Source organism: Schistocerca piceifrons, chromosome X, assembly GCF_021461385.2.
Source record: "Schistocerca piceifrons isolate TAMUIC-IGC-003096 chromosome X, iqSchPice1.1, whole genome shotgun sequence".
Classification (NCBI taxonomy): Eukaryota; Metazoa; Arthropoda; class Insecta; order Orthoptera; family Acrididae; genus Schistocerca; species Schistocerca piceifrons.
Window position 1 is genome coordinate 405,588,531 of NC_060149.1, and position 14,924 is coordinate 405,603,454.

The window sequence follows — 14,924 nt, forward strand, 5'->3', positions numbered from 1 at the left end:
ACTGGCAGATTCCAAAACTTCTACATTTCACATCACAGTTTACTGCCATAACACCAATGTGGTCACAGTATTGTTACCAATACAATACCATAATCCACCTTCAGTCGGGCCAAACATCTGTTTATGTGTCTGAAAAGTGTTGTTTGTCTGTAGAATGTCCTTTTACATGTAAGAAGTGCACTCACACACACCCACGCACGAATGCACACATACGTCCCCCCCCCCCCCCCCCCCCCCACACACACACACACACACACACACACACACACACACACACACACACACACACACACACCACCTGTATGGCTATTGTGCCAGCTGACTACACTGTGCCAGGACTGAGCTGCAGTAGTGGCACAATACAGCCATACAGGTGCGTCCGTTCAGTGAGAGGGCAGTGGTTTGGGGGGGGGGGGGGGGGGAATCATGGGGATGGGGATCTCAGACAGATGTGCACTCCATAACTCAAAAAAGATACAATTTAAAGCTATCAAAGTTCTTGGTCTTGTATATGTGCCTTAAGATGAATGAATGACTCTACTATTTGGTGATTTGTTACTCTTACTCCATAAATTATTTATATGACTGATTATTTTCAGGCACCCAAAGGATTAAAATCCTTGTCTTGTACATTCGGCCAGCATCCCAAATCATCTGTATGTTATATTCTGCTTTGAATTCCTCCATTATTTCTTGATACTCCTTTCAGGGTATAGCAATTTTTATAAATGACAGTTGTAAAAGAATTCAAGACAACAAAATTGAGACTAATGAAAAAATATAGCATGAGTAAAGAATAACACGAGGAAGGAGGCAGTGACAGAACTGCAAATTATGTACAATCTGAAAACACAGTAGAATGAATAGAAAAATTTTATTTCCAAATTTCCTCTCTTCTTCAACAGTTATTCTACACATACACTCGATCTACCACAGTTTTCAAAACACCAAGGTGATAAAATCACACTCATTCTCAAAAAGACAAACATAGGATGTATTGCACTACAAAACAACACATGAACAAAATCAACAAAAGTATAATACCAAAAAGTAATGAAGTTTTCATTACATATTAAATCAGAAAATTAACAATGCAAAGAATTTATCACGCTTTTTAAAAGAATGACAAAATGCAGAAAAGCCAAAAATTGGCAATATTAACAAATGAAAATAATTCTCTGAAAATTCCTCCATGATGTTAAAATTGATGAGCCCATGATTTACATTTAAAACAACCACAAAACACAAACCAGTATCAGTAATTTCTATGGCCAAATGGAATTGGTAACCAGGTGCAAACATTTTCAGTTACATTGTTAAACTAATTTCACAACCATAATATAAATGACAATTGTTACTAGTTTGGTCTGAATGAAATTGTCACTTATTGCTTGTCATGTTTCTTGAATTCCGCATAATCAATATAACCATCCCCATTCGTGTCAGCTTCTGCTAATACAGGATCCACAATGCTTGCTAGTTCTTCATCAGTCTGCACTGCGCCTCCTGGATGGTCTCCAGATTCTGGAACAGTGGAGAGAGAAAAGCAAATGAAGCAAAACATCATGCACAGATACTCTTGCAGGAAAAAATACAAATCATCTTATTACTTTCACTATTTCCTTAGTCAGCATTTTCATGTATAAATGTCATGAAAAATTGCTCAGTCACAGCTGCTCACAGTATGTCACCAGCAGATTGTACCAGCATTACTTTTAATAGCTCTTACTTATCCCATATAATTAATACCACAGAGAACACAGATTGTGACTCATTTCAGATGATATCATCACAAACAATAGGAAGTGGTTTGTTTTATTCGAGACTGACGTGTAGTAGTAGCCAATGTTTGTAGTCAAATATTTTGTTTCCAGTAGCCCCGTTTGTGGCACTAGGCTGAAACCTGTAACTCAAGTGACAATATGAATTTTAGAAAAGTAAATTTTACGGCTGCGGTTTAACACCTGGCATACGTTTGACCACTTCGCCAAACTGCTACAGGGAGAGTTACAACTCAATCTTGACCAAGTACAGCAAAATATGTACAATTTTGTGGTTAATGTGAGTAGGACATAACAATCAGCCAATCTGAAAACATACGTCAGTCCCTTCCGGACTAACGGAAGAGCAATTCTTATATTACCTCAAAACTTCAGAATTTCTGCCACATAGCTCTCCTTGTCTGTTATGATAAAGGGGGTAGACCATTTATCATAATTACTGTCTTCTAATCAGAGTAGAAAATAATGGACTAAGGGAATGTGTGTTGAACGAAGACATGTTACAGGCATTTCATAGCTCTTGGTGATCAAAAAGGAAGTACTGCATTGACAGACAGAGTGATCCACAAACTGCAATTTATTATGCTAGCCATTAATTGCAAATGTATAGCAACATCTACACTAAAGAATGGAAGACATGCCACCATGAACACCTTGACCAAATGATACCTATCTGATACTCCAGCATTTCCATATCTGTGGGATAATAATATGGGGCTTGTTTCCAGTACAGAAGGAAAGTCATTCCTATAGACAAAGAATTGTGGGAGTACATGATTGTTACTGGGTGTGTCTAACGTTACTGGAACTTTCGAGATGGTGATCACAATGCTGTGTGCCCAGATGATGTGTACGTGCTGCGTATTACTATTTTTCGAACTTCGAGAACAATCGAACCGTTGACACGAGATGCGTGGGTACATCATACCGACAGCTCACACAAGACATTTGGGTGTAGTACAATGACTGCTGAATGACTGGTGGCAAGATGTACTCAGGACAACAGCATAGCAAGAAGATTAGGCACAGGTCTTTCCAGAATAGCATACCAACAAAAGATTGTAGGATTGTTTGACAGGCTGTGAGAAATATATGGGTGACAATAGCTGAAATATGGCCACAATTTACAGACAGAGTATCACTGCAAACCATCAGGAACCAATTACTGGCAGATGAGTTGAGATCTCGAGTTGCCCACTTGTTGTTTACTGCTGACACCAAAGCACAGACAACAGATGATAATTAATTGAAACCCTCAGCTGCCGACAGGTGTTGTTGATATACCTCAATGGAGACAGCTGAAAATGTGTGCCCTGACTAGGACTCAAACCCGGGATCTCCTGTCTCATGGGAAGCGTGCAAGGGATAAGTCCCTGCAGTTGCGCTGTTCATCTGTGTCCTCAGTGGCTCAGATGTATAGAGCGTCTGTCATGTAAGCAGGAGATCCCGGGTTCGAGTCCTGGTCAGGGCACACATTTTCAGCTGTCCCCATCAAGGTATATCAACAACACCTGTTGGCAGCTGAGGGTTTCAGTTAATTACCATTTATTCTAGAGAAGCTGCACGGTCATCAATGGTATCTGTTCTTTCGAGAACAGTTACTATCTTCATACATACACACAACAGAGACTTGTGTAGTGTAGAGTCAGCATCCACTGTGACACTTAGTGGCATTCTGTGGTGGTCAACAATGAGTGTCACTTGTTCGTGGTCATATCAATGCTAACATGTCTGTACAAGACCAAGTGAAAGGTCATAGGAAGCACTGTGGATTTGCTGAGACGATGCATGCTATGTTTTATTTTTAGAAGTATGAAGTTTTATCTGAGCCTTACATTCTTGTTGGAGACAGTCTTATCTCTTATGTGCACGCATTGACTCCACAGTACTGTGTAGAGCAGTTTTAATTCTGACTCACTTCAAAGAATGTTATCACCTGAAATATTGGATGAAAAAAAAAAAAGTACTGTCTCTGATGCATGCTCTAAAGATCGTAGAATACTGAAAGAGGTCATAGGAAATATTACAGTGCTCCATGGAAAAATTGACTGTTCTGTATAGTTAGCAGAAGCCTTTGGCAACACTGACTTGATAAACTGCTGCCACGCAACAGATTTAAGTGTTCATTTGAGGGACAATACCTTGCTTAGAGCCCAGATCATTAATCTTATAGCTACAGAAGTAGCTCTACAGTGTTCACTACCTACACATGTTATCGCTCCACAGGCATCTGACTACACATTTTCAGAGAGTACCTGGAATTTTCTAACACAATCGGAAATTACTACACATACCTGCTAACAGCAGGTGCTTTTGTAGTTCTCAGTAATTACTTCTTCAGGCACAATATGTATCTCTAGGTAGAAGTTCTTTGTTTTTGGAAATTTCTTATGGCTGTCCCCACATGTGGAGTACTTTATTATACATTAAAGTCAGCGTCCCTTACCCAGCATTCTGTGGGTGAGGCCTGACAGTTCACAAAATGTCAGAACCCATGCAACACTGGTGTCAGTGTCAGCGAGAATGGTGGGCACGTCTCCAGCCAAACGAAGTGCTGCCCTGATGTCAGTATCTAAGAAACATGTTGCCAAACTATACTGAACTGAAACTCCACAGAGTGGTGGATCCTCCTGCCAAAATAGGAAACTGTGTTAAAGGCTACACTCTATGCGCAGTCTGGTGACCGTCACTTCCATCAGTGAGTCTGGCATGAAGTCCGCCAAGTTCATGTGCTCAATTTGAGTGACTGCAGTTTGTTTTCTGCCACCTCCAATCATTTGGTTTCCCACTGACACACAACTTGTCTGTTGGACATCAAGACTGTGCCATGCTAGGGAACGGCACAATGATGTACAACACCATACTGACATGCTTCTTTGGCTAGTTTGTCATTTCCTTTTATCTCTATACATCCAAGTACCCAGCACAAAACCACCTACTTGCCACAGTTTTGGAGCTGCTGTCAGGAGTAATGGGTGAGCTGAATGAACTGGTTTACCAGATACATTTGGCTGACTGCTTGTAGTGCATTTAGCAAGTCAGAACAGATGAGAAACCTAGTACTGTGATGCCTATGAATCCACTCGAGCCATCATAATGCCACATAACTCTGCATCAAAATTTGTAAATTGTTCCCCGAGGTGCATTTTGAAAACACTATCATGGAAAACAGCTGAACAACCAAGGGCATGCTCTTGCTGGGATCTATCCATACAAACACCAATAAAAGTGTGGTACGCACTTAAAAGGTGAGAAAACAAGAGTTGTAAAACATAATCTGGAGTACAAGTTTACATGTGCTGAGTCAAATTTAAAATCATTTTAGGCCTCTGATGATGCCGAGGTGGCAATTTGTTCCATCCCTGCCTCTGCATTCAGAGATGTTACATGTTCAGAGCCTTGAGACAGTTAGTAGCATGTATCTCGAATGACTTTGTCGCATGGGGCCAATTCCTGAACAGCCGCTCAAAGTTGAGGTAAATCACCACGCTAAATATCAATGACTGAGGCTGATATTTTCAGGGCTTATCGAGCCAGGAGGAGGTGGAGCTGAATCTTGAGTGGTGGTTCACCCAGCCTCTGTACACAGACCAAACTGGCCAGGTCCAAAAGGCTCCAGTTAATATCCAAATGCCCTCATGGTAGCCATCATCTAAGATCTTGAGGTAGGAAATATAGGCTGATCCATAAAACCATGCTGCCATAATCCAACTGTCATCTGAAAAATGCCCTACAGAACTGCAAGAGACAGAACCTGTCAGCTTCCTACACCTTTCCGCTGAGGCATTTCAAAATATTCAATGCTTTGAAGCCCTCTGTTCATAGGTCTTTCAAGTGTGGGAGTCAGCTTAATTTCAAGTCAAATAGTAGGCCCAAAATGTAAAATATTGTCCCCCACTGTGAACTATGGCTGGTTAGAACTTTGACAAGCATGGTTAAAAGTGACATACATATCTGTCTCTAGTAAGAACCTAAAACCAGTTTTATTGGTCCAAGCTTCCAACCTCCTGACAGTCGGCTGTAATTACTCATTTCATTTGAAGATCAGAGGAAGAGCAGAAGATTGTAAAGTCATTCACAAACGAAGAGTGATTAACAGTGCTCCTGACTGTGGAGGACACACCATTGATAGTGATTGCAAACACGGTGACACTGCCTTTGGGGACCCCATTCTGATGAACACAGTACTCAGGTAATGCATCACCAATGTGGTAATGAAAGCACCAGTCCTTGAGGAAGGATTGGACAAGAAGTAGTAGATGTCCACGTAGGCCCCACTCGTGAAATTGCAAATTATGTTGTTCCTCCAAGTGGTATCTTACACTATTAAAAGGTCAAAAAATGCATAAAGCGGATGGTTCTGGCATAAGAAGGAATCCTGTACCACTGTCTCCAGTAGATTTATGTTCTCAAGGACCTGAAACCACACTGGAAGCGGCACAGGTGACCTCTGGAGTCGAGGAACCACATGAGGCAGCACTGACCACGTGCTCTGGAGTCTTATTAATACAACTGGTAAAGGCTACACTCCAGTAACTATCAGGGTTGGTACAATCCTTGCCTGGTTTCCATAACGGAATTAACATAGCCTCCTTCCAAGTCGTGGAGTACTGCCCATCAAACCAGATCTCACTGAAATAAGATAGGAGCTAGCCTTCGGCTCCAGGACACGGAGGACAGAGCAGGGCACAATTAAAGACTATAGACTACCTCATTACAAAAGGTGCATAGCCTCCTCATCTCCACAGTCCTACGGAACACCTGAAATGCAACACTTTGTTTGCAAGATGCAAGTGTTTAGCTTACACCTGAGCCATGTCTTTAGGTGTGTCCACCAAGTGGATCAACTAATGGAAGTCACGAATTCCTTCCAGGAGTCCCTCTTCCATTCTTTTATCACTCAGCTCACTTATGCTCTCACAGACCTAAAAGCACAAGGTTTTCTGTAGTTGGATGGTGTTTGAATTTTCACAAAGCTACGCGCATGGCTCTGGCTGCTGAGCAACATCTGTCATTTCAACAAGAGATAGGCAGTCATCTGAGGATTTTAGATGGCCGATAGACTGGAGAATGGAATCTGTGGCAGCCTGTTGGATCACACATGTGATATGGTCCACAACTCCTGGACACAATCCTGTTGTTCACAGATGACCTGCTGACCATATCACAACCAATATATCTTTCGAACCATATTATCTTTGTGGTCTCGTGTTGACCACTGTCTGAGTCAGCAGAGTAATCCACACCAGGAATTGGCACTTGGAATGCAAACCTGTGCCCACTTTCCACTGAACTGAGTCTGCTACAGCTGGGAAGCAAGTACAAAGGTCAATAGCTGATGATGACCCTATAGCTGTATGAAAGTGTGTCATCTGAACAGAGTTCAAAAGGCAGATATTCTCTGAATGGATGAGGTGCTCGATAATTTTACCTCTTCAGCAAGTGATAGCCAAGCCTTAAAGCACATTGTGTCCACTGAGGTCACCCACCAGCAGGAATGGGTAGGGAAGTGCCCAGAAGGGATCTGTCAGTGCATCTTCACCCACTGGATCATGAGGAGGAAGATATAAAGAAAATATTGTGATCTTAACTGGAGTGAGAACTTCCACTGCAGCTGTTTAACACTTTTACGAACCTCCAATGCCTTGTGAACATAAGACAGGGGATACCTTCTCAAAGGTTCCCTCTGCTCTCTTGATTACAATGAAAGTATTATGGCAGATAGTGCGCTGTTACTGTAATTCTAAGACAACTTCTGCAGCAGACTGACCAATTGAGCTCCCTTTGTTGGGTGGGTATAGGTACTACCTGACAGGACACCTGTCCCATCAGGAGTAGATGTGAATTGAAGTCACTCTCCAAGATTCTAGGGAAATGAAAGTGGACCCAGAAAGAGCCTCTCGTGTCTGAGCGAGCCTTACACAATTGGGGTGTTGCAGGTGCTCCAGAGGTTGCTCGCTGAGAAACACACATTCTGCTGGCACACCTGACAATGGTGCTTGAAGTATACCTACAGTTTATGGTAGAAGAGGCCTGCCAGCACTGGACATACACAACCATCACTAGTGGAGCCCACTGGGAAAAAACACAGCCCTCCCTTTCCTACGTTGTGGGACACTCTTCATCAGGCCCCTCTGCTGAGGCCTGTCTGGCTTGGGTTCCTTGCCAGTAACTATGCTACTACCAGTATTGCCCTCAGAATCATTGAGGCACACAACTTACTCCACTCCCCCCTTCCCCTCACCCCACTGCCCCAGCACTAAAAGTGCCTACGAAAAGGTGGTGTCCCCAAGAGCACAGACAAGAAGTTGAGTGAAAAACAAAATATGGAAATGTAAGGACCTCTTTTGTGGTAGAGATGGCAGCACAACTGCTTAGTTCACGGAGTGTGAAACATATTAACAATTAGTTTCATTGAGTGCTTCACACAGTATAATAATTTGGTAAAGTACCAATGTAAAAGCCAAGACAACAGCAGTAGCAACATCAGTAGAAGTTAAGATTTAAAATTTCCTTTGTTGTGCCTGTACAAATTTCCTAGTGTCACCCAATACAAAAGAACATAGGATGTATGTCCAGAAAGTAATTTCTGTTTGTATTTCTTTCCACAGCAGTGCTATAATCCCAGTTCGGTGCATGTGCAGTAGTTGCTTCAAGTCAAGATGAAGAAAGATGACACCATTTTGAGTTCTGAGTGTGTTGTTTAAGCTGTATGTGCTTGTTTATAATGGTTAAGCTGTTGCAAATCATGCAGCTTGTGACATTACATTTTCTGAATGTGAAGAACAATAAATTAGTCAATCTTTGTCAACAGATTCTCATGATTTATAGATAAAATGCAATGAGAAATTCAATGGTGAGGATATGGATCTGACAGTTCAATGAAGGATGTAACCAAGAGTGTGATGATGAAACCACTTATAAACTGTTTTAATCGAAGGTGCAGAGTCACCGTAATGTTCATCAAGCTTCTCTTTAGTCTCCTGAGGTGTTTTGCCTTTCATAAAGAAATGTTTAATCACCACACGAAATTCTTTTTTGTCCATTTTTTGACAGTCACTCAACTTCCTTGAGTCACAACACGAATCCCACACACAAAGAAATAGACCAATATGGCTTAAACTTGGTGTGCATTCGTTCCAAAGATGCTACCAACTAAACATGACCTCTATACATGTCGGTGGTGCCATCTCTCGGACTTCGCACGGACTTTTCAAACACCCCTCATATTATATGAATGCGTGGTGTTTGTTTTTTCAAAAGAGCAGGCACCATGCAGATCCCGCAGCTTTTAAACACTACATGTAAACAGAAGTGAGATCATTGCTTTCAGCTGCAACGGGACATAACCATAATCATTGGCGACGAGTGAAAATGTGTACCGGACTGCAATTCAAACCCAGGATCTCCTGCTAACTAGGCAGGTGAGGTAACCACTGCACCATCCGGGACACAGTGTATAGCAACTGCACAGACTATCTCGGTATGCCTCACGGCCAATCCACACATTTTTGCTTAAGGTCCCGTTGCAGCTGAAAGCAATGATCCCCCTTTTGTTTATGTAAAAATTATTTAGATTGCAACACATATTGGTGGCTCTTCTGAACCTGTAAGTGAAAACGAATTAATACCCCATCGCACAACATTATTTAGGGCGCTATCATATGTGTTGCAATAGGCACTATCAGAAGATTAGCTTATATATACTGTCAGCATTACAGGAAAATGGTACTGCATTTGCATGTATCACTGGGTACGTTAAGCACATGTGCCATGACTTTATCACTCTCATTGCTCATTTGTTCACAAATGGAAGGTACAATGAAGGATTATTTTTTCCACAAACAGTTTATGTTCATGTAGATCTTTCACGTTGCTGGCAGAGCTGTATGGAAAATCTTGATTACAGCGTTGAGGTGTATGAGCAATATATAATTTTTTTCTTTGTTCATTTTGTGCAGAATAAAACCATTTTATGACTATAAATACTTTAATTGTCCCATTATGGTCAAGTCCAATTTACAGTTTCACAAGCACATTCAGCAGCTTTCAAATTCATGTGAAGATAATAAACAATTGGGAATACACCATTCTTCTTTGTTGCTGTGAAGTTAGATCATTATGTATGCAACATTTTCACTGTATTGACAATAGTATGTCAACAGTTGTTACAAATCATAATTTTATGAATGGAAGATAAATAATAGACCCCCCCCTCTCTCTCTCTCTCTCTCTCTCTCTCTCTCTCACACACACACACACACACACACACACACACACACACACACACACACATCCATCCACCATGGATGGAGATTATATATATATATATATATATATTTTTCAAATAATGTCTTTTAAAGACACTATTCATAGTGATCTAATGTATATACAGTAAAATTAATATGATGAACAAAAATGCAACACTGCTCACCATTAAACTGAGGCACAACTCACTGCTACAAATTAAACTGCACCAAACCTTTAAAAAGATTCATTCCAATACATAAGCTCATAAACATAGCAAATAACAGAAACACACTACCATATGCCTGGATTTTCAAACACTGTAAGCATACAAAAGCAGTTGCATGCAGTGCAAGATGCAGCAGATAACATACTATTAATGTAAAGGATGCCCGATGCTTTGCGTACTCCAGGCACACAACATGTTTCTTTAGAACATTCAAAGTGTATTAAATATTTGTTCTGTTTGGGTAACTTGGCAGGTCTCACGATTGGTTACTAGGACTACTCTAGCTCCAAATATTCTTATAATACCACTTAAAAACTGGTATATACCCCAGTTTACAAATGAACCTGCTCTTAATTGTGCTTTGCAGTTTTGAAGAGCACACTGTACGGTATGCTTAAAAAGACCTGCAGACACTACACTACACATAATGAAATTATTTGACACAGGAAAAGTGAAAGTGAGAAATCTTATCTAGCACTGATAAACAAGCATTTTATTCTCACTTAAATAATGTATGCTGTGTACCATCATATACCGACTTCAAATTCTCTAAGGCAATACAGGGATAGCTTCTTTTCTTTCTTTCACATTTTTGGTCATCTGTGTATCTTTCAATAGCTTGTAACACTATTTACTCCTACAAAGTAGTCAAAAATAATAACTTTAACTAGATCCTTCTCTTCTTTCAAAAAATTATGACAATTACACACACCTCACATAATAACGGTACTTAAAGTTTTGTAGTGTGCAAATGTACAAAATATTACCTTTACTCTTTCACATCTGAGTACTTATGTTTTGCCCACAGACCATGTGTAGTGAAATAATACAAACAGTTCTAAGAATGGAAACAAAAATCTTAACATTTATCAAATTTGTGAAAAATTGAGAAACTTTTAAAAGTAATAGCAATAATGTGAATTACTTTGTAGTGTTGCTCAAAACAAATTTGAAATGGAGACAGTCACCCCATACAGTATTGTGCTAGGACCAACTGAAAGAGCGAGAATTAAGTGGAATTCTGGATGTAGAATGAAACTTAACTGTTCCATTTATTATTAATACTTTACATTCCAGAGAATGTAATCTAAAAAAGTGCAAATCGAGTATGTGTATCTACAATGCAAGAAGACCTCACCACACAATGTATTTGGAATAGGTTTATAATCATACCAGATGTGGCCAATTCTGTAAACTGTGTATATAAATTTAGATATCAAAGAAAATCTTATATCAAAGTAGGACGACAAAGCAGCAATTTTTTTCTCATAAAGGAATAAAATTATAAATTAGTGAAATAAAAATGGCCTTATTTGCTGTATTTCAGGTAACTGTCATTAACATCTATAGTATAAATGCTATCACTGGGCATGAGATTTCTGAACAATCCACAAAAATGACATTACCATAGACATTATTAATCTTTCACTTTCACTTTCATGAATGCTTGTATATCACGTACACACATCAAAAATGTTTTTCATCACCTCGGTTCCGAGAGTTTTAGAACCTGTAAAGAAAATTGGAATAGAGATCAACATAAACGTCATTTCCGCTCTTTTTATTGCTCATGAAAACCACACATTGCATGTTGTACCACCATACAGCGAGACCTTCAGAGATGGTGGTCCAGATTGCTGTACACACCAGTACCTCTAATACCCAGTAGAACGTCCTCTTGCATTGATGCATGCCTGTATTTGTCGTGGCATATCCATTGTCCACAAACAGTCCTTTTCATCTATCCCAGGCATGTTCAATACGGTTCATGTCTGGAGAACATGCTGGCCACTCTAGTCAAGCGATGTCATTATCCTGAAGGAAGTCATTCACAAGATGTGCACGAGGGGGGTGCGAATTGTCATCCATGAAGATGAATGCCTCACCGATATGCTGCCGATATGGTTGCACTAACGGTCGGAGGATGGCATTCACGTATCATGATGCATTACGGCGCCTTCCACGATCACCAGCGGCGCACGTTGGCCCCACATAATGCCACCCCAAAACAGCAGGGAACCTCCACCTTGCTGCACTCGATGGACAGTGTCTCTAAGGCATTCAGCCTGACCGGGTTGCCTTCAAACACATTTCCGACGATTGTATGGTTGAAGGCATATGCGATACACATTGATGAAGAGAATGTGATGCCAATCCTGAGTGCTCCATTCGGCATGTTATTGGGCCCACCTTTACCACGGTGCATGGTGTCATGGTTGCAAAGATGGACCTCGCCATGGACATCGGGAGTGAAGTTGCACATCATGCAGCCTATTGCGCACGGTTTGAGTTGTAACATGATGTCCTGTGGTTGCACGAAAAGCATTATTCAACATGGTGGTGTTACTGTCAGGGTTCCTCCAAGCCATAATCTGCAGGTAGCGGTCATCCGCTGCAGTAGTAACCCTTGGGCGGCCTCTGTATCTCCTCCATGTCCGAACAAAATAGCTTTGGTTCACTCAGAGATGCACTTCCCTCGTTGAGAGTCCTTCCTGGCACAAGTAACAATGCGGACATGATTGAACTGCGGTATTGACTGTCTAGGCATCGTTGTAATAGGCACTGCTGATGCATGGTTGTTTACATCTTTGGGCGAGTTTAGAGACATTTCTGTACAGTCAAAGGGACTGTGTCTGTAATACAATATCCACAGTGAACATCTATCTTCAGGAGTTCTGGGAACGGGGTGATGCAAAACTATTTTTGATGTGTGTATTATTGCAAACACACACTGGCCTCTAGGGAGAAACTACCAGTCAGGTTCCTGTGTTGCTTTAAGCTAGTTTATAAAAACAGTATGCACAGTGAAAAATCTATGGTTTTCGTAGAGTGAGACTACAGCGACTATGCAATTGGATAATCTTATAAAAGTAGCACACTAATGACATTAAATTCCACTAATGCAGTTTACAACTTTGGTGCGAGAGGGCAGAGTTTATTCTAGAAACTGCCTATAAACAAATTTAAGGTACAGTAGCCCACAACAGCAATATAATTCGCATGTAATAATAACTGTTCCAGAGGTGGAAGAGGAAGCTCATTCAAATATTCGAGTGACTGAATCAAAGTCTATATGTATCAAAGCAGATTAATTAAGAAATATGTGCGTAAATAGTTCTTTCAACCTTCATAAAACAAAATTAAAATCTTATATTTTTGCCAACAGCATATCACAATATATAACAATCAAACCAGTACCTGGTAACATGAGGTAACAAATGAAGGCAAGTAAAATACAAAAACAATTACCATAGCACTTACACAATTCATACGAATAATGTGAGGGGAAAAGAATGAGAAACAGTTCTTACAACCACTACCTGTGACCTAATGACGACCAGTTCCTGATGCGGACTTCTGCTGTGCCTGCACAAACTCTGGGTAGTCAATGAATCCATCATTGTTTAGGTCATCCATGCCGAGAATAGGATCTATGAGGTTGACAAGTTCTTCATCCTTGAACAGCTTCTCACCGGGATGGGGCGCAGAAGGGTTGTTGGGATCTCGGTGTCCTTGTTCTACATTAATCACAACGACATTTCATAACACAAAAGCATAAGCAACAAATGACATGCACTTCAGTCACACGTGATAAGTTTTGTTTGAACACACAGTGCAAACACTATCTATATATGAAAGCAACTGAAAATTTCCACAGAACACACTGCCAAACAAAGGCAATCTCTCTCCACAGAGTTACAATTACATGAAATATGATTCAGTACACTGCACTGTTAAGCAAATGGTTTTGTAAAGGTTGGCAGATAAGCTTTCCTTATTGAGTAGCTGCTTTTTTGCAACTCTGAAGTTTTCTAATATAAAATGCAGTCAACTCACACCCCTCAGTACTAATATTTCTTTTTAAACACCAGACTAATTTTATAGTAATTGATGATGAGATTGGCTAATTAAATATGAATTACTGTTCTATCATATAACTTTTATCAAAAGGAAAATACAACTGAGAAAGCTATCAAATTACGAGGAGACAAAACAGGTGGCCAGAACTTGCTTTCACTGGACGAAATTTCAAATACTGTCCAGAGACCCCTCATTGTGACAAAAGTGGGTTTCCTCCATTCTGTGGTCCCAGTGCACTGCTTCTCCTTGCCAGCCTTCCCTAACCAACCCCTCTTTCCTCCCTGAGGCATGGACAGAGAAGTTTCAAAAACCAGAAATAGTATTTTCTACTTTAAAGTGTTTCTATTGGAAGTATCTGAAATTTCATCTCCTCAAAGTCAGTACTGGCTCACCATTCTGTCTCCTTGTAATTTAATAGTGCTTTATGATTTACACTTTCTCACTGTCAACTTGCATAGAAACATACGAAGTTACTTGTTCAGTGTAAAAGGACCACTCAAACCTCTCAAGAATAATTTTTGAAGAGTTGGAATTTTTCAGTTTCTTATCATCAGGTAACAATCAACAGGAAAGCATTACTAATAAACTGAAAATCAAAAAGCATCTGACATTCCAAAACAACAGAAACAACAACAACAACAACAACAAATACAACAACAAACAACAACATCCAAAAATGTGCACTTACATTAATGGCACCATCTGCCTACAAAGAGAAAGCTGAGAGCAGATGAAAGACATTTTAAAAGAAACAGTCCTGCTGTTGAAGTAATGACAAGCATTACCATATCAGAGCTCACCTGCCT

At 40.3% G+C, this 14,924-nt stretch overlaps 1 protein-coding gene across 4 annotated transcripts in view; it reads right to left on the bottom strand.

The window, feature by feature from the left end:
• Positions 1-855: 855 nt before the first annotated feature.
• LOC124721548 overlaps positions 856-14,924 on the bottom strand; it is a 70,574-nt gene continuing 56,505 nt past the window's right edge. For 2 of the 4 annotated variants that reach the window (XM_047246579.1, XM_047246577.1), the window contains 2 exons: positions 13,578-13,775; positions 1,389-1,524 (listed from right to left, as the gene is read on the bottom strand). In XM_047246579.1, the coding sequence (XP_047102535.1) occupies positions 13,585-13,775 (191 nt within the window). In that variant the 3' untranslated portion in view covers positions 1,389-1,524; positions 13,578-13,584. Of the gene's footprint in view, positions 1,525-13,568; positions 13,776-14,924 lie in introns of all 4 variants that reach the window. The other 2 variants (XM_047246578.1, XM_047246580.1) reach the window with 2 other exon arrangements.